This window comes from Paroedura picta, chromosome 14 (assembly GCF_049243985.1).
Source record: "Paroedura picta isolate Pp20150507F chromosome 14, Ppicta_v3.0, whole genome shotgun sequence".
NCBI classification, from domain to species: Eukaryota; Metazoa; Chordata; class Lepidosauria; order Squamata; family Gekkonidae; genus Paroedura; species Paroedura picta.
This window is the reverse complement of record NC_135382.1, coordinates 15,730,118-15,755,773: the sequence shown is the minus strand read 5'-3', so window position 1 is coordinate 15,755,773 and position 25,656 is coordinate 15,730,118. Positions and strand designations below refer to the sequence as shown.

The 25,656-nt window shown below is 46.3% G+C and overlaps 1 protein-coding gene across 2 annotated transcripts in view; it reads right to left on the bottom strand.

The window, feature by feature from the left end:
• Positions 1-25,656, bottom strand: part of LRP6 (LDL receptor related protein 6) — a 115,819-nt gene that overhangs the window by 23,750 nt on the left and 66,413 nt on the right. For both annotated transcript variants that reach the window (XR_013226647.1, XM_077310668.1), the window contains exons 6-11: positions 19,707-20,103; positions 17,316-17,487; positions 9,312-9,528; positions 5,913-6,202; positions 4,834-5,060; positions 2,153-2,337 (exon numbers count right to left, since the gene is read on the bottom strand). Coding sequence is in view for 1 of the 2 variants with exons in the window: in XM_077310668.1 (XP_077166783.1) it covers positions 2,153-2,337; positions 4,834-5,060; positions 5,913-6,202; positions 9,312-9,528; positions 17,316-17,487; positions 19,707-20,103 (1,488 nt within the window). In the remaining variant the exon portion in view is untranslated. The remainder of the gene's footprint in view (positions 1-2,152; positions 2,338-4,833; positions 5,061-5,912; positions 6,203-9,311; positions 9,529-17,315; positions 17,488-19,706; positions 20,104-25,656) is intronic.

The window sequence follows — 25,656 nt, the reverse complement described above, 5'->3', positions numbered from 1 at the left end:
ACCCCCCCCCAAGTCCCTCCAAAACACAGCAATTGTCCATTTCATAGGGAAAATTTGTGCTTTTTAACCATCACAGTCACATGTAGCATGGCTATATGTAGTCTATATATCTGCATCTTGATTATTCAGGCTTCAAGAAACCCCAGAAGTCGTGCAATAGTGCAGAATATAGTTGGGAAGCAGAGTTGTGGACACGCCCACCCGGGGACCCTCCCCTTCGCACCCCTCCAGGCCCATCAATGGCCGTTTTGGGAGGGGGAACAGGTCAACTTGATCATATCGGGTCCTATAACTCGATAGATGTTTAAGAAATTTTAAAAATATATTTAAAATATATTAAAAAATATATTTAAAAATTAAACTCCCACCCGTTTGGGAAACCCATCCGGGGCATCAGGAAACCCCAGGATTGAGAAAGCCTGTTTTAAAGGCTCACATAAGCTGAGAACAAAGACTGTACATGCTATTTCATGGGTTCATTAGGGCATTTCCAGCCCCTCTTCTCTCTGCAACTCATCACCGCTCACAAACACAATGCAGGAAATCCACGCCTGCACTGCCGCTGCAAACAGAGTTACACCCTTCTCAGCCCATCATCTTAAATTGACTTAGAAGGATGTAATTCTGAGTCAGATGGGATGCACAAAGCTGCCTTATACTGATCCAGATCATGAGCCCATCCAGAGCAGGACAGCCTACTCAGACTGTGAACAGCTCCAAACAGAGAGGATCAACTCTTTGACAGCAGGAGCTTTTGATGAGGGGACCGGAGAGCTGCTGGGCTGGAGGAAGGCAAAACTCACATTCACTGAGCGCTGCCTATTACGCACTTGAAAACTAGAAGTATGGGAAGGGAGGTCGCTCAAATGAGTGGTATGAGATAAACTGGTGGGAAAGGGATGAGCCAGGCAAGGGGGAAGTCCAGTTCGGAGAAGGCAGGCCTGCACTTCATCCTGGTCCACTGCCCAATGGGACTGGAGCTGCCAAGCCAATAAGCTGCTGTCCCTTGGGGTGCTCCTGGATAGCAGGCTAAGTGGATGGGAAGTCACCGATTAGGGATTTGACATATCTCACACCTGTAAGACCTGCTTGGATGAGGTGGGAAGTACGGCTCTCTCCTGAGGATGTTCTAACAGGCGAGTTTTGCACAGAACGGATTCAGCAGACAGGGAAGGGAACGGAGAGTGTGCGTCTTTCTGCTCAGGGCTGCTTGGCTGTGGAGCTGTTTGGGAACCTGCCACCACTTGAGATTTCTGGAGGTGGTTGGATTTTGGCTCTTGCTACGAACACACTGTCCTCACAGGCTGCTTGAGGTGGAAGTCTCCAGACAGTCCGTGCATATCTAGCCCTATCGGAATGCCGTGGATTTGGGCCAAAGAAACAGGGTGGGAGAGAGATTTACATAATAAGCACAACAACCATACAAAGGTTCACCAGCCTCCTGCCTACTAGTAAATATCCACGCACAGGTCTTTTTAAACAGGAACCAGCAGCTTCTGGGTTTTTTAAAATTTTTATTCCTCTGATGCTAATCTGGTTTTCCTTTAACAGAAGGAAGGCAGTTGGAATTTACTTTCAATACTGTCTAGGCCTCACCTTGCTCCTGAAGGGAGGGAGGACTGCACATCTTTATGGGATGGGAGCGACTAGCCTGCCTGGCCACAAGCCCTGCCGCTTGGCCATAAATGATTGGTTTCAGAACACCTATACAGCATCCAACATTAAAATCAGAGTCCAGGAGCACCTTTAAGACCAACAAAGATTTATTCAAGGCGTGAGCTTTCGAGTGCAAGCACCCTTCGTTAGAAGGGTGCTTGCACTCAAAAGCTCACGCCTTGAATAAATCTTTGTTGGTCTTAAAGGTGCTCCTGGACTCTGATTTTATTGTGCTACTTCAGACCAACACGGCTACTCATTTGAAAGCATCCAACATTGTGACCTTCACTGGATGAGTCTTTAACAGTTGAGAAATTGCATGCGTTATCACCTGAAAACCATTACCAGTGCAGTAACTGACCACAGAGTATCCAGATCAACCTGTATCTGGAGGCTGCGTATTTTGGCCTTTTGTTGCTCAGGTAAATGTCCTGCCTCAAAGCTTCAGGTGAGAGGGAGTCTCTTAGCCTGCACTCGTGAACAAACTAAAACGTACCCAGCATATTTGAAGATTCTATCAGGTTAGTATCCAAATCGGTCCAGTACAATCTTCTCTTAGCGTAATCGATGGTCAGCCCGTTTGCCCGCCCCACGTTTGGCACCAGCGTAGTGCGTTCACTGCCATCCATGGCCGCTCGGTCAATTTTGGGCTTCCCGCCCCATTCTGTCCAGTACATAAACCTGAGGGTAGAGATTTTAAAAAAGGTTTTACAGATGTGCAAAACGAAGAGGGAATCGTTGAGAAACAGGGTTAAGCTAAAAGCACAAACTTTATTTCAGCACAGGAGGGAAAGGATCCTGAAGTGACCGAGCCCGGCACAAGATGTGAACCTAGTACACCGAGTAGGGTACAAGGTGTCCCGAAGACTGTGCCAGGCCTCTGCTAAGCAAACAAACAGAACAGGAATTTGCAGTGAGTGTCGGGATGACAGCTTTGTTGCTTTGCTGGGAAACAAGCCTTCTGTAAGTAAATCTATGACCTTGCAATTTCTGCTCTCTGACAAAGACCCAGAGATAACCATTTTAGTTGCCAGAGTTTTAACTAAGATGCTTTTATAATATGCTGCCTACCTTGTATTTTATCTCTTATAGTTTATTTAATCATTTTAAGATTTGTTTGGTCATGTAACCCCATTTTATTATTTTGTTGAAATTTTAAACCCTATTTTTATATGTCTTATACATTTTATGCCAAGAAAAGGTTACGGACTGACTGACTGAATTTGCAGTGAGCAAATGTTCTATTCTTCCTCCTTGCCACAGCCCAGTAGTCCAGACAGTGTGATGTCACAGACCGGTGGGCTGCCCCCTCCCCCAAGGCCAGTGATGGAACAAAGGTAAAGGTAAAGGTATCCCCTGTGCAAGCACCGGGCCACGTCTGACCCTTGGGGTGACGCCCTCTAGCGTTTTCATGGCAGACTCAATACGGGGTGGTTTGCCAGTGCCTTCCCCAGTCATCACCGTTTACCCCCCAGCAAGCTGGGTACTCATTTTACCGACCTCGGAAGGATGGAAGGCTGAGTCAACCTTGAGCCGGCTGCTGGGATTGAACTCCCAGCCTCATGGGCAGGCAGCTTCAGACAGCATTTCTGCTGCCTTACCACCCTGCGCCACAAGAGGCTCTTACAAAGGCCAAATAGAGGGCTACAAAAATAGAGTCCAGTAGCACCTTTAAGACCAACAAAGATCTATTCAAGGCGGGAGCTTTTGAGTGCAGGCACTCTTCCTCAGACACACACGGCTACCCACTTGAATCGAATAGAGTGCTGTAATCCTTTTGGGCCGCAAGGAACCCAAGCAAAAGCAAAGCTGTATAATGTTTTGTGAAGGGGTGGGAATGGAATCAGGTGGGTGCCCGGCACACCTGCTGGAAAGAGAAGGCCAAGCCCGTGTTGCCTAGGAGATGGCTGCTCCTCAGATTGAGAGGGGAAGTACTTCTTGAATACAAAAGCTATCGGGAAGCCTTATATGTCTAAGAAACGCAGGGGGCCGCAATGGGTGAGGACTGCTTGAAGGGCAGGACCCTCATATGTTGATCTCACTGCTCCTTCAAATAGATGCAGAGCAGGCTTTTATACCCCACCTTTTACTACCTGAAGGAACCTCCAGGTGGCTTACAATCGCCTCCCCTTCCTCTCCCCACCACTGACACCGTTGTGGGATAAGTGAGGCTGAGAGAGCCCTGACAGAACTGTTCTGTGAGAACAGCACTAGCAGACTGTGATTAGCCCAAGGTCACCTAGCTGGCTGCATGTGGAGGAGCAGGAAATCAAACCCAGTTCTCCAGATCAGAGGCTGTCACTCTCAACCATTTCACCCCCGCTGGCTCTGATAGCCCCGGAGGGAGGAGATGGGTTGGCTATCATAGCCCTATGTCTGTGAACGTTCTCTGCTTTTTGGTGTGCACGTATGGGGCAGGACACAATCACTTAGGAGTAGGGTTGCCAGGCACTACCAGTGGGAGATAGGGGTGCGCTCCGAGAGCTACCCCCTCCCACACTTAACCTGGCATGCCGACATCCCCTGGAAGTGATGTTGGGGGTGACACTGGCTTTTGGGAAAACTCTATGGTTAAAAAATCATCCTCAAATGATAGAGTTTTGCCCAAAACCCAGAAGGTCTCTGCTGACCACCCAGGTGTCCTGCTGTCACTTCGGGACATTCTTCCTGGTCCCAGGGAGTGTGGGGGAATAGCCTAGAAAAGTTAGTGAGGTATATACTTATTAAAATTTGCTAGGGAATCCTTTACAGCAGGGGTAGTCAACCTGTGGTCCTCCAGATGTCAATGGACTACAATTCCCATGAGTCCCTGCCAGCGTTTGCTGGCAGGGGCTCATGGGAATTGTAGTCCATGGACATCTGGAGGACCACAGGTTGACTACCCCTGCTTTACAGTGTGGAGTTCTGAGACATATATGCATGGATTCTTCTGCAAACGTCAGTATGGAATGCGTTCACTGCAGGTAGTACCAGAAAAGAGCAACAGTCTGGTAGCACTAGCAAAATTTACAGCAGGGTATAAACTTCCATGAGTCACTGCTCAGGTACACTTAGTAAGGTTGCAAATCATGAACCGTGCCTAGAAGCCCACAGAATGGATAGCCCACAGGTATTTCTCGGGTGCTACTTGTCACTCGAGGAAGTGGTTGACCCAACAAAACTAAACAACGAGCTCACCCCTCAGCAGGATCCAACGCCAGGGCTCGAGGACTGTCCAGATCCTTCCACACCAGAACCTGGCGATGCTGTCCATCTAGCTTGGACACTTCTATACGATTTGTGCCTGTATCGGCCCAGTACAGGTTCTTCCCAAGCCAATCCACAGCCATGCCTTCTGGGTAATCCAAGCCGAATTCTACTACGTGTTCCAGGGAACTGCCGTTCATGAATGCCCTGCTGATTGTCTGACAGGGCGACATTGGGGGAGACACAGCAAAAAAGAACATTAAGAACCAATTTGCTCTCTTTAGCCTGTCCAGTGCAGTTTGTCCTCTGGGGTGTTGTCACAGATGCACAATGGCACAGAAGGCAAATCTAGACTAAACGTGATGTCCCCACTGCTGAATTCTGAATGCATCCAATATCTCTAACACCCAACTAGACACTCATGTGGCCAGCCTTCCAGAAAGGTTTGGAGTGGTATGGACCTTAATTAGATTTTCTGCTCATGTTTATGACTGTTATTTAACAAATGTACAGAAATAATTACACATACATACACAAACAAACTATACTGCTTGATTTTATATTTAGAACGTCGACTCCACTTATCCATCTAGTTTTGACCTCCATTGATTCTTAGCATCCCTTGACTTTAATTGAATTAACATCTTCCAGCATTCAATTTCCCCCTTTCCTTTGGAAGGCATTTCCTGTTCTTTTTCTAACACTTGCCAACAGTATCCTTACTGGGATGGTTAAACCAAATATCAACCAAGTTTCTTATTCAGAAAATAATTTTTGACTTAACTTAAAATAACAACTCCAGGTTCTAAAGTGATTCCAACCCTTGCTCTTTCCTTAATTATTTGATGTTATCTTGCTAGATCACCATTCGATCAACCAAGCAAAACATTAGGTGGGGGTGGCTAAAACTGTGGCTCACCAGATATCCATGGACTACAATTCCCATGAACCCCTAGTTGAAGTCCATGGACAACTGGAGAGCCATAGTGAGGCCACCCCTGCTTTAGTGCTTTGTCCCACTTCCCTCCTTAAGCCAAAAGTCAGCGACTGCCACCACCCGCATCCGATACCTTTAAAGAGATGTCTGTCCAATATATGCGATTGTCTGTGACATCAAAATCAAGAGCAGATGCTTCCTTAACTCCTGTGAGAGGGATTGCGACGTTGTTGTTGTTGGTCTCCAGAGAGATCCGCCGGATATCCGCTCTACGGGAGAAGAGCAAGAAGGCTTCTGGGACTATGCAGGTCTTCATATCACTGATGAGCTCCAGTCCTATAGGGCAGGCACAGCGCAAACCCTGGGGCCTGTACAGGCATAGGTGGCTGCACCCCCCGTTGGATTCCGCACAAGGGTTTGTACCTAAAGGCACAGAAAAAAATTATTTAGCAGTTTGTGGATGCAAATTAATCGAAGACACCGGTGACTGTAACACCAAGGATTAATATCAGTTAGGGCAGGAGTCCCCGATGTCTTTGTGCTGGTGGGCACATTTGGAATTCTGACACAGCACGTTGTGCACGGCCACAAAATGGCTGCCACAGGAGTCACAGGCCGGCAACAAAATCTCTGCTGTGGCTTGCCTTGAGTCACACAGTGACGACCCTTCTGCTGTGGTGGCAGCTGCTGCCAAAGCAACGTCCAATAGCTAGTCGGAAACCTTGCTGGGCAAAAGTCCCACCTGTCACCAGGAAAGATGCCGGCTGGCCCCATGGTGCCCACAGGCACCATCTTGGGAATTCGTAAATTAGGGCAACCCGTTCTCTCTATTCCCCAGAATGAAATCACTAAGTTGAAATACGGAATCAACAGGTCCTTAGACCAACGGTTCCTAGACAACTTCAGACAGCAGGTGGGAAATGTTATTTATTGATTAGTTAGATTTGTATACCACCGCTCCCAGCAAGCTGGCTTGTGGCGGTTAACAAGAAAACATCATATAACAATTTAAAACACTCCATAAAACTACCACAATACAAATCTACAATACAATCAAGTTAAACACTCCGTCAAACAATCACAAATGTTTCAATGCTCCCTTTGTATTAAAATATTATTTATTATTATTATTGTTATGGGTGCTCATTCAATAAAAGGTAAAGGTAAAGGTATCCCCTGTGCAAGCACCAAGTCATGTCTGACCTTTGGGGTGACGCCCTCTAGCGTTTTCATGGCTGACTCAATATGGGGTGGTTTGCCAGTGCCTTCCCCAGTCATGACCGTTTACCCCCCAGCAAGCTGGTTACTCATTTTACCGACCTCAAAAGGACGGAAGGCTGAGTCAACCTTGAGCCGGCTGCTGGGATCGAACTCCCAGCCTCATGGGCAAAGCTTTCAGATTGCATGTCTTCTGCCTTACCACTCTGCAGCACAAGAGGCTCTTGGCTCATTCAATACAAGTTTATATAAAAGCAATCAGAAAGTCAACTTAAATTTAGGTTTTAACATCTTTTTAAAAGCTGTTTAGCCTTCAGTTAAATTTGTATCCTGAGGGTGCAAACGGTGCAGAAATGTTTTCCTTTGGGTGGATGGATTTTCAGGTAGGGAGGCCAGCATCTATTCGATCTTATTTCCTGGCCTCAACCAAAGGCCTGGTGAAATAGCTCCGGTCTTGCTGGCCCTCTGGAACTGTTTAAAGTCCCAGAGGGCCCTACTCTCATCAGGACAAGCCTTCCACCAGGCTGGAGCCAGGGCTGAAAAAGCCCCAGCCCTGGTTGAGGCCAGTTTTACTTGAGGCTGGGGACTAGGGATGTGCACACACAGGAAAATTGTGCCATTTTGGATATGGCCGGAAATGATTCCGGCTGAATCTGAATCACACAAATACTCCTTCAGCTTTTCAGATCTGGCTGAATCTGAAGAGTTTCAGGGTATTTTTGTGCACAAAAGTGCCCCCCCCCCACTTCCCAGGCAACAAAAGAGATCTCTGCTGCCTGAGAAGGGGGGGAGGGGGACGACAGTGCCCACCAAACAGGTGATAATTACAAGCATGCCAGCTGCTCCCTTTAAATCCCTCCCCAAGCTAGCGAGGGATTTAAAGGGAGTGGGCGGGGCACCTGTCATTATCAGCTGTTCAGTACACTGGCCACTCCCTTCAAATGCTCACTCCACCAGCTTAGGGAGGGATTTATAGGGCATGGACGGCATGCCTGTCATTATCAGGTCGTTCCCCCCCCCCCCCCCCAGGCACTACCTGAGAAGGGAAAGATGCATTTAAATGAGCCAAATCATGGCCAAATCATCAAATTACAATTCATCCTATAGAATGTAGGGAATGGGCATTTTGGCTCAGATGAGCTGAAAGAGTCCCCAAATCAGCATTGATTCAAGTACTTTTTAGCTTCTCCAAGCCAAACTGCCCATGGCTACTGGGGACTCTGAGTGGGTTTTGACTACTCAATCTTTACTCTTTGGGAGACATACGGGAGAAGGCAGTTTCATAGATAGGGTCCCAGACCCTTTAGGGCAGGGGTAGTCAAACTGCGGCCCTCCAGATGTCCATGGACTACAATTCCCAGGAGCCCCTGCCAGCGAATGCTGGCAGGGGCTCCTGGGAATTGTAGTCCATGGACATCTGGAGGGCCGCAGTTTGACTACCCTTGTATTAGGGCTTTGAAAGTAAGAATCAAAACCTTGAACCTGATTTGGTCTCCATACTGGAAGCCAGTGCAGTATGTGTAAAGTGCCATAAAGTCGCAGCTGAGTTATGGTGACCCCAAACAAGGGGCTTTCAAGGTAAGTGAAGCAGAAGTGGTTTTCCATGCCTTTCTCTGCAGTCCTCCTGGAAGGTCTCCCATCCAAGTATTAACCATGGCTGATTCTGTACAGCTTCTAAGATCTGACAAGATCAGGCTGTCCCGTGCCACCTTCCCTCCTGGCCAGGCAGTAAGTGATGTGAAAGACCTCGCTCTGAGACACTGGACAGCCAAGGCCAGAAAGGGTAGGCAGTACTGACCTTAATGAAACAATCTGGTATGAGGCAGTTTCATGTGTGTTCAACTATCCCTTCTCCTGAGTCATCTCAGAAGAATATTGCATGCCCATTTGTTTAGCAGTATAGGAATAAAATAAGGCTGGACTGCTATTTAAAGTAATTATTATTTTTACTATGTTCCATTTTCCTGGGTCATTATGGAAGCGCAAAATTCATATCAATTCCAATACCAATTATTGTCATAACCGAAAACCCACACAATTCTGGATTCTGGACTAAAAGAAAGGGCTTAGCTTTTTCATTAGCTAACAAGACTTTGTAGAGCGGTGTTGCAGACTAACCCATAAATAATAAGACGATACGGTTCTGATAAGCATAATTGGCTGTGATAAGCCAAAAGGGGAGGTATTAATTTAAGAGAAATAGATTAATTCCAGCTAAATCAAGCTTGAATGGACGGCATTGTATGAAATAAGAACTCGCCATGCGACGCTTCTGAGCCTTGTAAGGTGGAGCTCAGACTTTTAAGGTACTCACCAATGATCTGGTGGACGTTTGTAGCCTTCAGCCCCATGAGGTCGGGCAGCTGGTCTATGATGATCTCCCTTTCAGCCGTCCGCTTATGAACTCGCTCAATGCTTCGTCTTTGCCAGTCTGTCCAATAAATGTAGTCCCCCAACAGCGTGAAACCAAAGATATGAGGCAGCTTGTCTTCCACAAGGACTCTCCTGTTGGTACCATCTGCGTTCATGACCTTCATGCATACAAAGGAGAGGGCTTTGAGGGACAGGAGAACCATTGCTGTATCCTGAACAACTGCTATCAGGCCATTGTCCAATAATAAGGCAAACTGTGTGCCACAATACATGCAGAAATGAAATGTAAAAGTCCCTGTTGTGTCCAAGCAGAAGGCTATCGAACACACCTGGCTTTGCTTCCTTCCAAGGCTGTTTTCATCAGGGAGAAATCTTTTAAAAACTTATTTATTTATGTCTTTTATAGTCTTGCCTTCCCTACAGGGACTCCAGGCAGATTATACGGAGTGAATCAATACAATCGATGGGGGTTCCTCAATTGGAAGTATAAAAACAGAACTGAAGAAAAGTGTTAAGTCTTAACAAGCCACAGTCAATTGTGCAAAAATTACACCGCAGGACCTTGCTTCACTAAGCTAAACACAGTTGTACAGACTAGTCATTCTCAATGGGGGCCATAAGGCCCCCAGGGGCCCTGGTATATTTGAAGTGTCCCTGCCACCAGCACTCACTCCATGGGGAAGCATCTCGTGGCCCTGGTCCTGCATGGGGGCAGGAGGCTGCACGGAAAGTCCTTTCACCCCACCAGCATCGACACTCATTCCATGGGGAGACAGGTGGATGGCAGGGAAGCATCTCACGGCCCCAGCCCCTTGCAGGACCGGGAGGCTGCATGGAAGTTCCCCTCATTGCAGCAGTTCAGATGACAAAGAACTAGGATTTGTCCATGCTTCATAGTCCACATTTAGTCCACCCAACATGGTGGATTTGCGGCACAAGTTTGATTAAAATGACTATCCTTACGCATGTCTACTTAAGAGCAAGCCCACTATGTCCTGTGGGATTCACTCACAGTTAAGCATGTAAAAGACTGCAGCCTAAATTCCAGTGCATGAGAAATGCTCATTCTAAACCCTAAAGCCAGCGCCTCCAATGCTTTCTGCTGATTTTAACCACAGTGTGGTCGGGTTTCACATCCTGAGGCCACTCCTAAACCCTCTGAAACCACAGCAAGAGTACAGAGTACAACCAAAAACAGATGTGGCTTCACCACACAACATGCTGGATCTTTCTTGCTAGGGTGACTCTCGTACACAAAAATGTGACTTCAGCCATTATAACAGGGGAACAGCTGACAGCTAAGAAAGAGTGCCATATATTTTCTGTAAAACACTTGGAGAGCACTGCAGGATCAGACTACAGGTTTATCTGGTCCAGCACCCTGTCTCACACCATGGCCAGCCAGTTCCTCTGGAGGGCCCACACAGTGCATAGAGGCTGAGACCTTCCCCTGATGTGGGGGTGGAGCCTAAGAAGGTCAGGGTTTGGGAATGGTCAGGATCACAGTGGGGCATGTTAGCCAAGATGTCACCCTCCAAAACATCCACTTTCTCCACTGGGGTTGATCTCTATGGAACGAAGATGAGTAGTAATCCTGGGAGCTCTCCAAGCTCCACCTGCGGACTGGCAACCATTGGGAGCACAAAACTGTAGGATTTGTTCACAAACCTCTGAACTCTGGATTGTAAGAGTATCTAGGATTTTAATGCTTCACTCAGTGCCTGCCTGGGGGTGGGACGGGACTGTTTTTTATCAAAAACAAAGCTGGCATCCTGATCCTCATCCTGTGTGTTAGCCTTTTGATGAAAGGGAGATTCCTTATTTGTGTGGAATTGTGTTTTTTGTGTGGATTTCATGATCTTATAGTTGAGTTGAAGATCGCATCCGAGGAAGAAAAATGGGTTAAAGCAGTGGTCCCCAACCCCTGGTCCGGGGACCGGGACCGGTCCGTAGAACAGTCGGTACCGGGCTGTGGCTCCTCCTCGTTTTCCTCCCCAGCTGCTGACTCGGGAGCAACCCTGCCACTCTGCCACTGGCTCACCTTTGGTCCTCTCCAGCAGCTGCCATGGCTGGGGCTCCCCTTTGACGTGGCACTGCGCAGCTGCTGCTGGAAGTGCCCCCCAGCGGGCAGCGGGAAGTCAGGAGCGCCAGCAGGAAAGCAAGTGGAGTAGGGGCTCAGGTGGTGGTGACGTCCCTCGGCAAAAGACTGCCCCCCCCGGGCCTCAGTAAAATTGTCAAGCGTTGACCGGTCCCCAGTGATAAAAAGGTTGGGGACCACTGGGTTAAAGCATACAAATAGATACATAAAATATTTCTTGTATGTGCAAATATTTTTGAAATATATCCCCCCTTCCTACAAACATGCTAATGAACATATAAGAATGTTTCTAATGTCCAACAATACTTTCTCAACCACTGGTTTCACTGGATTCCAATAATGTAGAACAGATTTAGGACTACAGCTTTTGCTGCAGAAAAGCCCTTTAAAACATTTGGAGAAAGGGCAACTAAATCAGGACTCCAGGAGCACCCACTGTATCCACACTCACTTGGAAATTTCAATATAGTTTAACCAGCTCTAGAGTTACAATACTCAGCAGGTTTGGAGTATCTGTTTCGTCTGCATTTTTCTCCTAATACTTGCACAAGCCCTGGCCCCTTTCTAAGCTACGCAACAGTCTGCTCTGAGTTTGGCAGGGAATCAACTGTTCTCTGTATGAGATAACTGGAGGGAATTCTACAGTCCAATATAAAGAAGAGTTTTGTGTAAATGTACTATAGCCCGTTTCTAAATGTGCATGTAAATCTTCTCAGCTGGTTTCTGCAACAACAGCCTTCCTTTTTATGCCCACCTTTCTCTTGAGCATGTCAGGAATCAAAGTAAGCGACAACAATATAGAAATGATTTGATAAACATTAAAACAAAGCATCTTTCAACAACAAAACAATCTAAAAACACCTTATGCTCCAACCACCAGGGCATTCCCCCATTGTCCTGGTTCCGGTTGCCCCCCCCCCAACTCTTCAGAATAAATTTGTTTTGGGTCCCTCAAATAGCTGTTTTTCCCTATTTATCTCTGGAATCTGTTAACCATTTTCATGATGCTGTATGTGTATTTACTCTTATACTTTGCCTGGAAGTATGAACCGATTGCTTCCATTCCACAACATTGTATCTGAAGAAGTGTGCATGCACAGGAAAGCTCATGACTTTTGGACTTAAAGGTACCCCTGGAGTCTAAATTTGTTCTGCTGCTCCAGACCAACACAGTTTCCCACTTGAACTTCTTGCTACTAGGGTTCCAGTTCATACACGCCGAGGTTTATTTCAAACAAGACCTTTGTTCCAAACAAAACAATTTTCTTGAAGAACGCAGGACAATCACGGGGTCTTATTATGAAGAAGTTTTAAGAAAACTGAAAACTACACTGGAGAGAAAAAGTCCAGAAAAGTTGTGCTGAGGAATTTTTTTCTATCACGACAATGTACTTGCTCATTCTTCAAAGGTAGCAAGGGCTATGCTACGGGAATGTCATTGGGAAATCCATCCTATGGCCCTGATCTTGCTCCTTCAGACTGGCACCTGGCAGGGACTCAAGTTAATTGTAGTCCATGAACATCTGGAGAGCCACAGTTTGGCCACCCCTACCTTATACAGACACATATTAGTATTGTACAGCAGTGGTCCCCAACCATTTTATCACCGGGGACCGGTCAATGCTTGACAATTCTACTGAGGCCCGGGGGGGGGGTAGTCTTTTGCCAAGGGACGTTGTTGCCGTCACCTGAGCCCCTGCTCCACTTGCTTTACCGCCGGCAACCCTGACTTCCCGCCGCCCACTGGGGGGCGCTGCCAGCAGCAGCTGTGCAGTGCCACGCTGAGGGGGAGCCCCAGCCATGGCGGCCACCTAAGAGGACCACAGGTGAGTCGGTGGCAGAGTGGCAGGGCAGCCCCCAAGGCAGCAGTCGGGGAGGAGGACGAGGAGCTGTGGCCCGGTACCAACTGATCTACGGACTGGTACCAGTCTCCAGTCCGGGGGTTGGGGACCACTGTTGCACAGATCCATGAGTAGAGACCAGGAAAGGGATTTTGCCAGCCGCCCCTCCCCCAGTCTCTGCAGCACCAAGTGGCTACTTGCAAGTGAGCTGATGCAAAGGGCACCCTGAAGACCATGAATTCAGGAGTGGCCCCTCAACCCTCACCTGCACAGTCCTAAAGTAAATGCCTGCACAAGGCTTAAGATATTTACGTGATTATCTGAAATGGACAGAAAGAAAATGGGAGAAGCCTTCCTTGAAAAATATCTGTGAAATAATCTCTAAACAGTGAGTAAGATTGTTTTACCAAATGCTACTTGTAGCTTAAGGCGCTCCAGACGTCTGGAATGCCTTAAGCTATGAGTAGCATTTGGTAAAACAATCTTACTCACTTTTTAGAGATTATTTCACAAAATCGAAGTTGGTTTTGAAAACATTAAAATTGACGTCCCTTGAAAAACCTAAAGAGCGAAACGCGTTGGGATTTGTTGAACATCAAGGAATAAAGAAAAATGGAAGTTTGAAGACTCTATAGAAGTCTACTCTGTATATTTAATTCGCCATATTGGTATCTCAGTGCCTCATAACTTGCCCTGTGTTTGGTCCTTCACTGGGTCCTACCCCTCCTATTTTATTTGTGAAAAATATCTGTCATGCAGGGATGCTTGTCACCAAGCCTGATTAGGATGACACTCCAGGTTGAATTCACACTTACGTAAATCCAGATTTGCCACTGTGTGTTAGCGTATTTACGAAACGGCTCTCTTATAGAAGGTTTGCTAATTATTTGTGTTGCGGTGATATACAATTGTGGAGTGTACTACATGCACAGCCAGACGGCACTGAAGCATCAGGAGCAGGGAAAATAACTTTCAAATGTATTAATCCTGCACTAACAAAGGAACATGCTAAAACTGGAAGACTGTGCCAGCGGATGTTAAAGATTGCCACTAGTCGGGATTCATGGGTAACTGTGATTTTCACTGGAAGGGGAAGAGAGAGAGAGAGAGAGAGAGAGAAGGGGAGACGGATGGATAAAAATCAAAATTAAAAAAACACGTGCTTAAAACTGGAAAGCCCGTTGCAACTAAACAGCCTCCTCTTAATATGCAAGCTTGTAATTGTACCCTTGTAATTGTGCCCCATCAGCGCAGGGTATTTTGGACCCAGCCTGGGTCTTAAGACAGCCGTGTACGTGATCTGCACTCCAAAAAAAAAAAAAAAAAAAAAAAAGAGGCAGGAGAAAACCTACCCCATATTCAATTTAGAACAGCGAAGAAATAAATGTATAACGCCATTTCAACAAAGCAGACTGTACATTTTTAACCTCGTGGCTCGGTGGGGGGAAAACCCCCTTCAAACCTGTAGCAAGTCAAGGAGAAATCTTCCCCACTGCTAAGCACAATAGCAGCCATCCAATTCAATAGACGTTTATCAGCGGTGAAACCTGATCGAGATAAATGAGGAAGCTGTTGAGCCACAGCCTGGCTCTGCCTGCTGCAGGCGGCCAGATAAAATGGGAACAAAAGCTCCCTGCTGAACCCCCCCACCAGTCTCCATTAGCCCCCGCTGATGCTTTATTATGGGCGGGAGGGGGGCTGCTGGACTGTGCAGCATGAATCAGTAAGCGTCAAGTAAAATAGAATTAAAAGCATATACACAGCGCAAAAAATTATAAATAAACAAAGACACAAAACCTATCCCTAGTAATGCAGCAAGCTTAATATCTGAATAATACTATATGCTGGAAAGCAAAAAGCTGCCATTGTTTATAACGGAGCTCCGGAAGCCTTCAGGAGGCATACGCTGCAAACCTAAGTAGGTCTACTCAGAATCTGACTGAAGCCTGTGCACTGGGGCTTACTCCCCGGAAAGCAGGACAGGAGTCATAACGTTCTAGTAGTCCAAAACACTCTTAAGAGGAATTTCATATAGTATATGCACAATTATATAAAATATATATGAGACCATTAGCACCACTCATGCAAATATGTATACTAAATAATTATTACTTGCAAATTTTGGGAACAGATTTTCCAGGGGGACGGAATAATTTAGAACTGTCTGAAGATTTCACAGCTACTTGACGTCTGGTAGTATCCACAGATATGCTGCACCGGGACCATTATGGGATCTACTTCATCCAAAGAAAACCCTTTTTCTCCAATGCAGTACTGCCACTGGAATCTACTAGTCCTAGAACAGTTTCATACATTCAAAAGAGAGCCGCAAGACAAGAGGGGGTGCTAATCCTAGAAGTGTCACTCCTGATTGCTTTAAATATATCTTTGTGGTCAGGTTCTCTGAATCCTAAGCACAAGGCACTGGCCAAGGCTGCGGTAGCTAAAAGAGTGACTGACGCTTGGGAATATTCCTGTGTCAAGTCAATGGTTGTGGTTTCCCCCCATTATACTCCACTGCACCACGTTTTTATTACATAGTTGTTATAACTAATTTTAAAGAAGAAAGCCACTGCTTAGACCAGCCTCTCTCAACTTTGTCACCATTGAGAAACCGCTGGAACATTCTTCAGGCTCCGAGAAACCCCAGTGTTCCGGGCTTAGTCCGGCATGGGTGATCGACTCCCCCTAGGCCAATATCGCCTGTTGATACTAGTGAGATATCATTAGTGTTGCCGGTACATTGAGACGTGTGTGTGTGTGTGGGGGGGGGGGGTTGTTAGTAGGTATTATCACCATCTATTGTGTCTTGTGGGTACGTTGTTTTATTGGATGTTTTGAGGCTCATTTTATTGTGAACAAGCCAGCCGAGCTGGGAGTGGTGGTAATGTAATGTAATGCAGTGGTCCCCAACCTGCGGGCTGCGGCCCGGTGCCGGGCCGCGAAGGCCATGGCGCCGGGCCGCGGCTCCCTCTCCCCGCCCCCCCCCCGCAGTAAAAAACTTCCCAGGCCGATGTGCGGGCGCGGCTCGCGGGTGCGGCCCGATGCGCGGGCGCAGCCTGTGGGCGCGGCCCGATGCGTGGGCGCGGCCCGATGCGTGGGCGTGGCCCGCGCGGGCCGCGGGCCGCGCCCCAATGCCCTGCCGGTCCCCAACCTCAGAAAGGTTGGGGACCACTGATGTAATGTAATGTAATGTAATGTAATGTAATGTAATGTATGAATGAATGAATTAATGAATTAATGAAAGTGGCACCATTGTGCAGAATAGGATCAAGAAGCATAGCTGTGTACATGCCTACCCAGGGCCCCTGCTCTTGCCACTTCCTCCAGGCCTATGATTGGCCATTGTGGGGAGGGGTGGGTTGACATATATGGTCATATCACCCAATAAATGTTTAACGTTTAAATATATAGACATACCCACACACATACATATAAATTAATTAACTCCCACACATTCGGGAATCCCTTCCAGGGGCATCAAGACACCTGAGTTTCATGAAACCATGGTTGAGAAAGCCTGGCTTAGAACATGGAATGGAAACCCATTCTTAGATGCCAATGTTCCTCAGAGAAGAAAGGACCAAACACCGACTAAAGAAACTCCACAAGAGGAGAAAAGGCATACGAACACTGACCAAAAAGTGAAGAACAGACACTTTGGCATACAGAGATTCCCATCTTGCCGTGTCCTGCCTCTGAAGATGCCAGACAAAATTACTGCCGAAATGTCAGGCACTAAAACTACCAGAACACGACCACCCAGCCTGGAAAACCCACCACAGCCAGCTGGCTCTGGCCATAAAGGCCTTTGACAATTCAAAGTCAAAGAATCCAAGAATCAGACTTCACCAATTGCACAATCTAATCCTAAAAGTTACTCCTTGTTGCTGGTTTTCACAAGTTACCAATGCAGCTATGGCCACAAATTCAGTATCCGACATCCCTTGAAAATAACAGCCAAATCTGTACTTTTACGTAAAATAAAATGCAGCTGATTACAGACCTCAATTTTGTCTGTTTTGGCATCACCCCAGTAGATCTTGTTTTCTGCATAATCCAGAGCCAATCCATTAGGCCACCCAAGAGAAGTATTCACCAGCACAACTCTGTCTGATCCATCCAAAGCAGCTCTCTCAATTTTTGGAATCTCTCCCCAGTCAGTCCAGTACATGTAACTGTAAGAGAAAAAAGAGAGAGAATTTGAAATCCTGATAGTTCTAGAGTTATAATATCCTTCTTCCTCCCACAATGGAATTGTTCCAATGCAGTGCTATAATCAAAAGGAATGAACCATTGGTAAGTTTTTAAAATTATGAATGAATGAATGAATGAATGAATGAATGAATGAATGAATGAATGAATGAATGAATGAATGAATGAGTGAGTGAGTGAGTGAGTGAATGAGTGAATGAGTGAGTGAGTGGGTGGGTGGATAGATAAGCTTCTATACCACCCCTCATGACTTGGGGCAATACACAACACATACATGGTACCCAATAGGCTAATTTAAAAACCAAGTACATAAATATTCATAAAACACATCATTAAAAAACAACAAGCAATATAAAACATTTTTAAAAGACTGGTCCCGCGGAGGGGAAAAGGCAAGGGAGGCCCACATTAGATGTCCCAATTGTATTTCCGCTGGCCTAAGCCAAAGACATTGTTTTGGGGTGTGTTTTAGGTAAAGTTTGTAGTATGGATTTGTGTTGCAATCTCTGCTTTCTTTAATCAAAATAACGTATTGCGGTGAAATGTATGTGGAGCCTTGTTTAACTGAAAGCCCATGGCAATCTGTGGTGGAACCCTCATCCATTTGCAGTGGAATTCTATACAAACAGTGACAGCGGACACTAACTTGCCATTGTTAGCAATGCAGTGGAAGACACTGCTGGGTGCTTTTCATGCATGCTCACACATAATCAGGAATACACTCTTTATGCAGGGTGGAGAACCTCTAACATGCAGATACTATTTTAAACGAACCTATCTGTAATTTCTTAGCAGCCGGACCTAAATATTTTGTTTAGCACATTTTAAAAGACAGGACAGTCCTAGATGAGATCAGCCCTGCCTGCTCTTTAGAAGGCCAGATCCTGAAGATGAAACTCAAATACTTTGGCCACCTCATGAGAAGGAAGGACTCCCTGGAGAAGAGCCTAATGCTGGGAGCGGTTGAGGGCAAAAGAAGAAGGGGACGACAGAGAATGAGGTGGCTGGATGGAGTCACTGAAGCAGTAGGTGCAAACTTAAATGGACTCCGGGGAATGGTAGAGGACAGGAAGGCCTGGAGGATCATTGTCCATGGGGTCGCGATGGGTCGGACACGACTTCGCACATAACAACAAAAGACAGGAAATTTACTTTCTGGTGTATGGGAGAGCAAGTTATTAAATAAAGGAATTAGGCAAGTGGTTATGGGCCTAGTATCATCTCCCACTATGGGATCTCTGTGCTTCCTCCACTCTGCAAATCATGAAATGTCAGTTTGCACCTGAACTAGAAAAAGCACAACCCACAGCTTGCTAGCTCGAAGAGAATGACACCTGCGGTTTACTGGGAAAGGCGGAAATTGTTCATTGGCTTGTCCTAAGGAAGGGGAGGAAAGAAAACAGATGCCTTTACTCAGTCACACAGGAGCAACTCACAGTTTTCCATTAAATCTGGAAAGAGCCACCTGACCAGTGCACGGTCACTAAATGAGCTTAATGGCTAAGCAAGAATTTGCACCAGGTTTCTTCAGCGAATGTCCTGTATTTTTGCACATTGCAACAAATGTCTCCCTGGGAAAGGGGTGCTCTCCACAAACAGGGCATGCACAACAGGAACAGAGAGCTTAACTTTGCTAGTAGAAATCTCTGGAACCTCATCGGCTGAGTCATTTCTTTAAACACCTGGCGAAGCTGCATCGCAGAATGGGAGGGTCTAAGATTAAGTGAGAACTGGTATGGAGTAATGGCTTGGAAAGTGAGCTGTTCCCAGTTCAGCAGTCTTCACAGCCCTAATTAAGAGCCTGCAAGCAAGCTATTCTCATGGCCTCTCCCCTGTCTGCAGTACAAAGGGAACAATATTAACTATCCTGCAGGTTATTGAGAAGACATAAATAAAGGGCTTTGAATATGTACAATGCAACACATAACTTAATATACAGAGATCACTTATGGCATCTTGGTGCTTAGCAATGTAAAAGAGAGCTTTGTGAAATCAGGGACTAGGTTGAGATTGGTAGAAAACATTTGGGGAGAGATTTGGACCTCAGGTCTCCGGAAGCCAACCTCTAACTCTAGAACCGGAGTGGATGTTTCTAAAAGAGGACAAACCAGAAACCTGTTAAATGGATAAGATACCAGGAATTGTTTTTTTAGAAGCTCCGCAAATACCATAAACATCTTACCCAGTCATGGGATCCAGAGCTATAGCTCTAGGTTCTTCCAGGTCTTCTGAGATCAGAATCTTCCTCATGGTCCCATTAAGCCTTGTCACCTCGATACGGTCTGTCCCGGTATCAGTCCAGTAAAGGTTACGGGCAATCCAATCCACAGCAATGCCATCGGGATGTGCAATTTGTGCTTGGACAACAAACTGGCTAGATGATCCATCGATGAAAGAACGTCGGATAGCTCTCACCTCATCGTCTGTCCAGTAGATGTACCCTTCCACAGGATCATAGTCAATAGCAATGGCATGTCGAATGTCTTCCAGCTGCAAGACGATATCAGTAAAATCCGGGGTGTCCAAAGAAATTCGCCTCAAGTCAGTCCTTCTGGCTAACAGCAGCAACTCCGTGGCTCCTGGACAAATTGAGGGGGGGGGGGGGAGAAGGGGAAATGAACTGAGCGTAAGATGCTTGCATGACTGCATGACTAATACTATATCCTGTTCTTTGTCTCAGATGTTCAGGGCAACATAGGTGAAAGGCACGGTTGGTCTGCAGCAAGGAAGCTGGATATCACAATACCTATTCCTAAATTAGTTAAAGGCGCTGTGTGTCACAAAGGAAATCTATGCCTCCATCTGGATACTGGAATCTAGCAGCTCCCTAGACTCCAGATTTCCTCCCTAAGGGGAAGTATAGGGTGACACCAGGACCACAGCCAGCTTTACAAGAAAACTGTAACACCTCAGTCTTATCTGGACTGAACTTCCATTTCCTTGAGATTACTCCCACTTCCAGCCAACAATCCAAGACACACCCACTGTCTCACCAGATTCAATTTATGACGAGCAGCGGCGTTTACACCACCCATATATTGAGAGCACCCCAATTCCCCAGACTGCTCCTCCCAACAATTTCATGGAAATGTTTACAAAGCAGGGTGCAGTGTATTTGACAGCTCTGTGCCTTTAATCCGGGGCAGGGTTTAGGCTGCCCTAGTCCCCTGAAGAAACTGGTGTAAGCAGGAACGAGGAGAAAGGATCTTCTCTGGGCTGGGCTGAGCCCTGGAGACTTCACCGCTGCCTCCCTTGCAAAGTAGCCCACTACCTGCCTCAATTGAAGCCACCCAGCCACTGATGCTTCTGGGGGCAACCAAATTAGAATGGCCCTGAGGGAGCAGGGTTGCACTGTGGCAGGTGGATTAACCAGCAGGGTCCAGCAGTCTGATGGTGGGTCAGGTGGCAGGCTGCTGGACCAATAGCAGGCCAGGCAGTTTGGAAGCAGGAAGGGCAGTGTGCCCACACCAAGCTGGGCTGGTGCTGCCACTGAAAGGCTCCCTAAGACATCAGATCTCACTGGGAGGGAGCAGGGGTGAGGCCTTGCAGAGGTGTATTTAGAGAGGGCCCAGATACAGACTGAGCAGCTCAGTCAACCTGCTCTGGATGAGGAAAGAGCAGAGGTCATGGAGAGGCAGAGGAACCAGGAGGAGCAATCCTCTCCTCTCTCTGACCTGAAGCCTCACAGGCCTACTAGTTGGAAGGAGGCTGAGGGCTGGGCAAGGGAGAGCTCCACACATGACAAGGGTTCTCTTGTCATGTGCCCTCTTCTGGGATTGTTCAGCCAGCTATGGAGCCCAGTGGCCCTGTCAGTTATCTCATAGAATCATAAGAGTTGGAAGGGACATCAAGGGTCATCTAGTCCAACCCCCGGTAGAAATTCACAACTACCTGCCCACCCACAGCGACCCCAATTCCATGCCCAGATGATTCCCCGTCTCCCCCACCAAAAAACCCCCCAGAATCCCTGGCCAATGTGGCCTGGAGGAAATTTGCCTCCCGACCCCAAAGTGACAAATGACAATTCCCTGGGCATGTAAGAAATGGCCACAAGAACCTGAGGGATGTCATGGCCCCAAGTTCTCAAAAGCTAAAGGCTCCTTAAGAATCAAAGCGTTTTCTACCCACTTCAGTCTTAGTGAAGGTTGTCAGGGCAATCTCAATTCCCAAACTGTGTCTGGAGCCAAACTGGAAGAACTTCAATTTTGTCCAGAAAAGTCATAAGCTGTATGACTACCATTTGGTCAAAGTCTCCGATTGGTCAGGGCCTCTGCTGAAAAAAGGGTTATTTTTGTCCAGATGATACTTGTTCAACCCTTAAGGGTCCTGGAAAAGCTTCCAAGGACAATTCTCATGGCAGAATTCTACAAAGGCAGTCAAAGTCCTCAGAGAAGCAATAACCATGCCCAACACCCAACTGGAAACTATAAACCCAGAAAGGCAAAGGAAGCATCTACACTAGAGCACAAATGTTACAAACCACTTTTCTCCAAGCAATTTGACCCCATCCTCTAGTCACAATAACTGAAGTTCATCCAATTTGTGCTTGGACACAGCACTCTCATAATGGAACGTAAGAGAAACCGTGTTGAATCTAGTCCAACACTGTGGGCCAAGCCCAGGAGGGATCCACCCTGCCTCACTTCTAAACTGCCTACCTCTTAAAAGGGATTTGTGTTTGGATGCATTGCTCCTTGTTATTTTGGAACCAATTTGGAGACTGAAATTCAGCGTTTGGGTAGAAGTAATCAGTGTAGAATTCAAGTAAATCTATTCTGTCTTTACTTCAGGCCCTTAATGGCTAATTCTTTGGGGATTTTCAAATAGAGCTGGAGACAATCATGCTCCTCAGCTGTAAGATAAACAATCGGCTTCTCCAAAATGCAGTTTTAGAACACACACACACATATACACACACGCTAGAAAAATCTCTCTGCTAAAAACTGAGATGACAAAAAAGTTAGTTGTCATGGAAACTGCTCTGCTGGGGTCAGCCGGGCTCGCCTGTGGCTGTATGGATCATCTGTCAATGCCAAGTCAGTATAAACACTAGAAATCCACACACTATTCCCTCCCTCCCAAGACTCCTCTAAACGCTCCAGCCTAACACACCAAGGAATGCAGGCAAGATCCCTGTTAGGTAAATAACCATTATTCTTTTTAACTCGTGGAGAAGAAATGATGCCTGCCCGACTCCTGCCAGAATCTGCTCTGGAATCTCATGTTTTACCAGTAAGATGCTCCTTCGTGCCGGTTTATATCAAATACTTTGGTTATATATGCAGCATTTTGATTTTTTTTTAAGGTAATGGAAAACTCAGTGTAACTGACACGCGTAAAACACACCCTGGCTCTCTTCCAAGTCAGACTTTAATGCTAAATCTTTCCGTGTCTGCTTGTGTGTGTGTGTGTGTGTGTTATTGTTTTAAACAAGCCAACTGCTAAACATCAATGCCAGACTTCAACAATTTCATTATGCAGCGTAAGGGAGGGAACCGACACTGTATTTTCTCCTATCTTACGTTTATATGGATTACCCTCCATCAAATTGATTAAAACATGGGACTTGTGTAAAATCCAAGATTGCCTGTGGATAAGACACACTACGAGATAAGGATCTGGTCCCAAACTCCATATTCTCCAAGTGGTATCCAAGGCTTAGATATTCCAGGTCCTTTTCAGGCTATTTAAACAATCTGACCAATGCTAATCTAAGAAGAGCCTTTACTAGTATATGGTTCCAGACCTTTCCTTCAGCATACCTGTACGGCGGGTCACACCGGATTCTTGGCTCTGCCCTTGTGGGCTTAACCAAGCAGAAGATCTCATTCATTATGTCTTGTATTGCTCTGAATTAAGTTGAATATTGAGTCTGGCTCTGGCTCTGGTGAAGCTAAATTAATATTTTGTTGGGCAAACGTATTCCTTCTTGTCACCTTAATGATTGCTAAGTTCCCTTCCTCGTCCAAAATTATTAGGAAAAGGTTTGTTTTTGGTATAGCTGAGGAATCCTCATTGTAGCATCTACATACTTCTTTCATTTCATTGTATTTATTTGTCCTGGGGAAGATTCCTGTCTTCAAAAGACTGTCTACATGGTTGTAAAATCCCACACACACTACCACATATGGATTTGGAATGTTCAGTCTACTCTCCCCAAAGAGCTTCAATCCAGTCATATTTGATGGATTTAAATTCCAAAGTCAATTCTAAATCCCTCATCATCAAATTAATGCTTTCAGGAAAGGATCCCATTAAACTTGACAGGGTAGCCGATGCCCTTGGAAGCATCCTTATCCATTGTTGCTCCTCTATATATTTATGAAACAGCCTGGGGGGTGGGACGTGTCTGGCTGTCCAAGTCAGAATAGGGCTAATCAGGGTGCAGCCAGCTTTGCCCTGATTGGCCCTACCCCTGCAGCTCCTGCCCTCCGTCCCTGGACTCTAGCCTCTTTGCTCTCAGACGCCTCAGTGCCTGGAGCCAGCAGCAGGTAAGGGGAGAGAGCCCTGGGCAAAGGGTCATGGTGGAGGGCTTGCTAACGAGGGCCTCTTGGCCTGCTAGGCTGGGTCTGCTGACAAGGGCCTCCTGGCCTGCTGACTGCCTGCTAAGGAGTTCTGTCCGTGCCTCCTAACAAGCTGCCCAGCCCCCGCCTGCCCCACTTGATCTGGCTGCGAGCTGCAGTCCAAAGCCACCTTAAGCTGCCTGGCCCGGGACCAGGGGAGGGGGCCTTTTCAAGGCCCATTCTTAGGAACGGGCTTTGCAGCTAGTGTTCCAAATAAATAATTTATGTTTGTTAGTTTAGGGACGTAGTCTTGTCTAACCCATTTTGTTTCCTTGGATTGTGTTTGTGTATGCTCATAAAGGTTGTCTTGAGTCTGACTGTATTTATTTTGCTTTGTGATAGTAACATTTTAGCTTTGTTTCATAACTTGTAACTGATTTCATTCTCACTATGTAGTGTGAATAAGGTGAAACTGTGGTTATTTCTCACCTAGTGTGATCGTCATTTTATGTTTTTGTTTGTTTGGCTGTTATGGCTTCGGGGTCAAAAATAAACTATTGACTACTTGACAGTTTTGGTCCTCAAAGCTGAATGGAAGAGGAGACTCAAAGTAACTACACCAGCTGTCGTGGTATGAAAGTATAAATACTGACCTGGTGGTTCATGAAGACCAGAGGGATGTCCTCTTTCTAGGATGCTTCTGAGAGGCCCCCAAGCAAAGGATGAAAGCAACAGGCCAGCTGGGCCTCCCACTTAATGCCTCCCACTCAGCAAAGGGCAGTCAGGGGTACACTGATCCATTTGACTGCCATAGACACCTGCCGGGGTCTTCTCCTCCATGGATTTACACAAGTCATTTAAAATCCATCACCAGATTCTGTTGATTTGTGCAATTTATAAAGAGATACTTTCTTGGGTCTGCCCTGACTTTGGTCCCTTACCCATGTTCCTGGGGGATACCAAACTCCACTACTGCACTAGATGCAGAATTCTAGCATTACTGCTGGACCAGGGAAAGACAGAGATGACAGAAGGTTCAATTCTAAATTTTCTAGGCCATTACCTCACAAAAATTGAAAATAAAGTAAATGAATAGTAAGCAGCCAAATAGAATCCCTTAGCACAGAAGTATAATGGTGGGTATCAGAAACAAGTCAGAGTAGAAGGTTTTTATTGCTTTCCTGATGACCTTTGAAAATCTGGCCCTTGGTGGGAGACATGGGCAGAAGACTAGTTCAGAGGAGGGTGTGCAAAATTTTTTAAATTTTTTTGGGGGGGCTTCAGGTATATTGTACCCAAGCTATATACATATTTTGTACTATCTCCAAATCCCATTAACAGTATGGTATTTCAATTCAGTAAATATTCTGGATTCCCGTTTTTTTAAGGCTCCATTATAACCTATGGAGACTGTTATCAAAGAATCAGTCTGGGGGTATCTGGGACTCTTTTGGGTTATTTTTGAGGCAGAAGCATCAAATTTGCCACATAACTGATGGTGCCTCTACACAAGAAAATCCCTACATTTCAAAAAGATTGGACCAAGGAGTCCAATTCTATGGGCCCCCAAATAAGGTGCCACCATCTTCCATTGTTTTCAGTTGTCCCTCAAAATGTATTCTGCAAGCC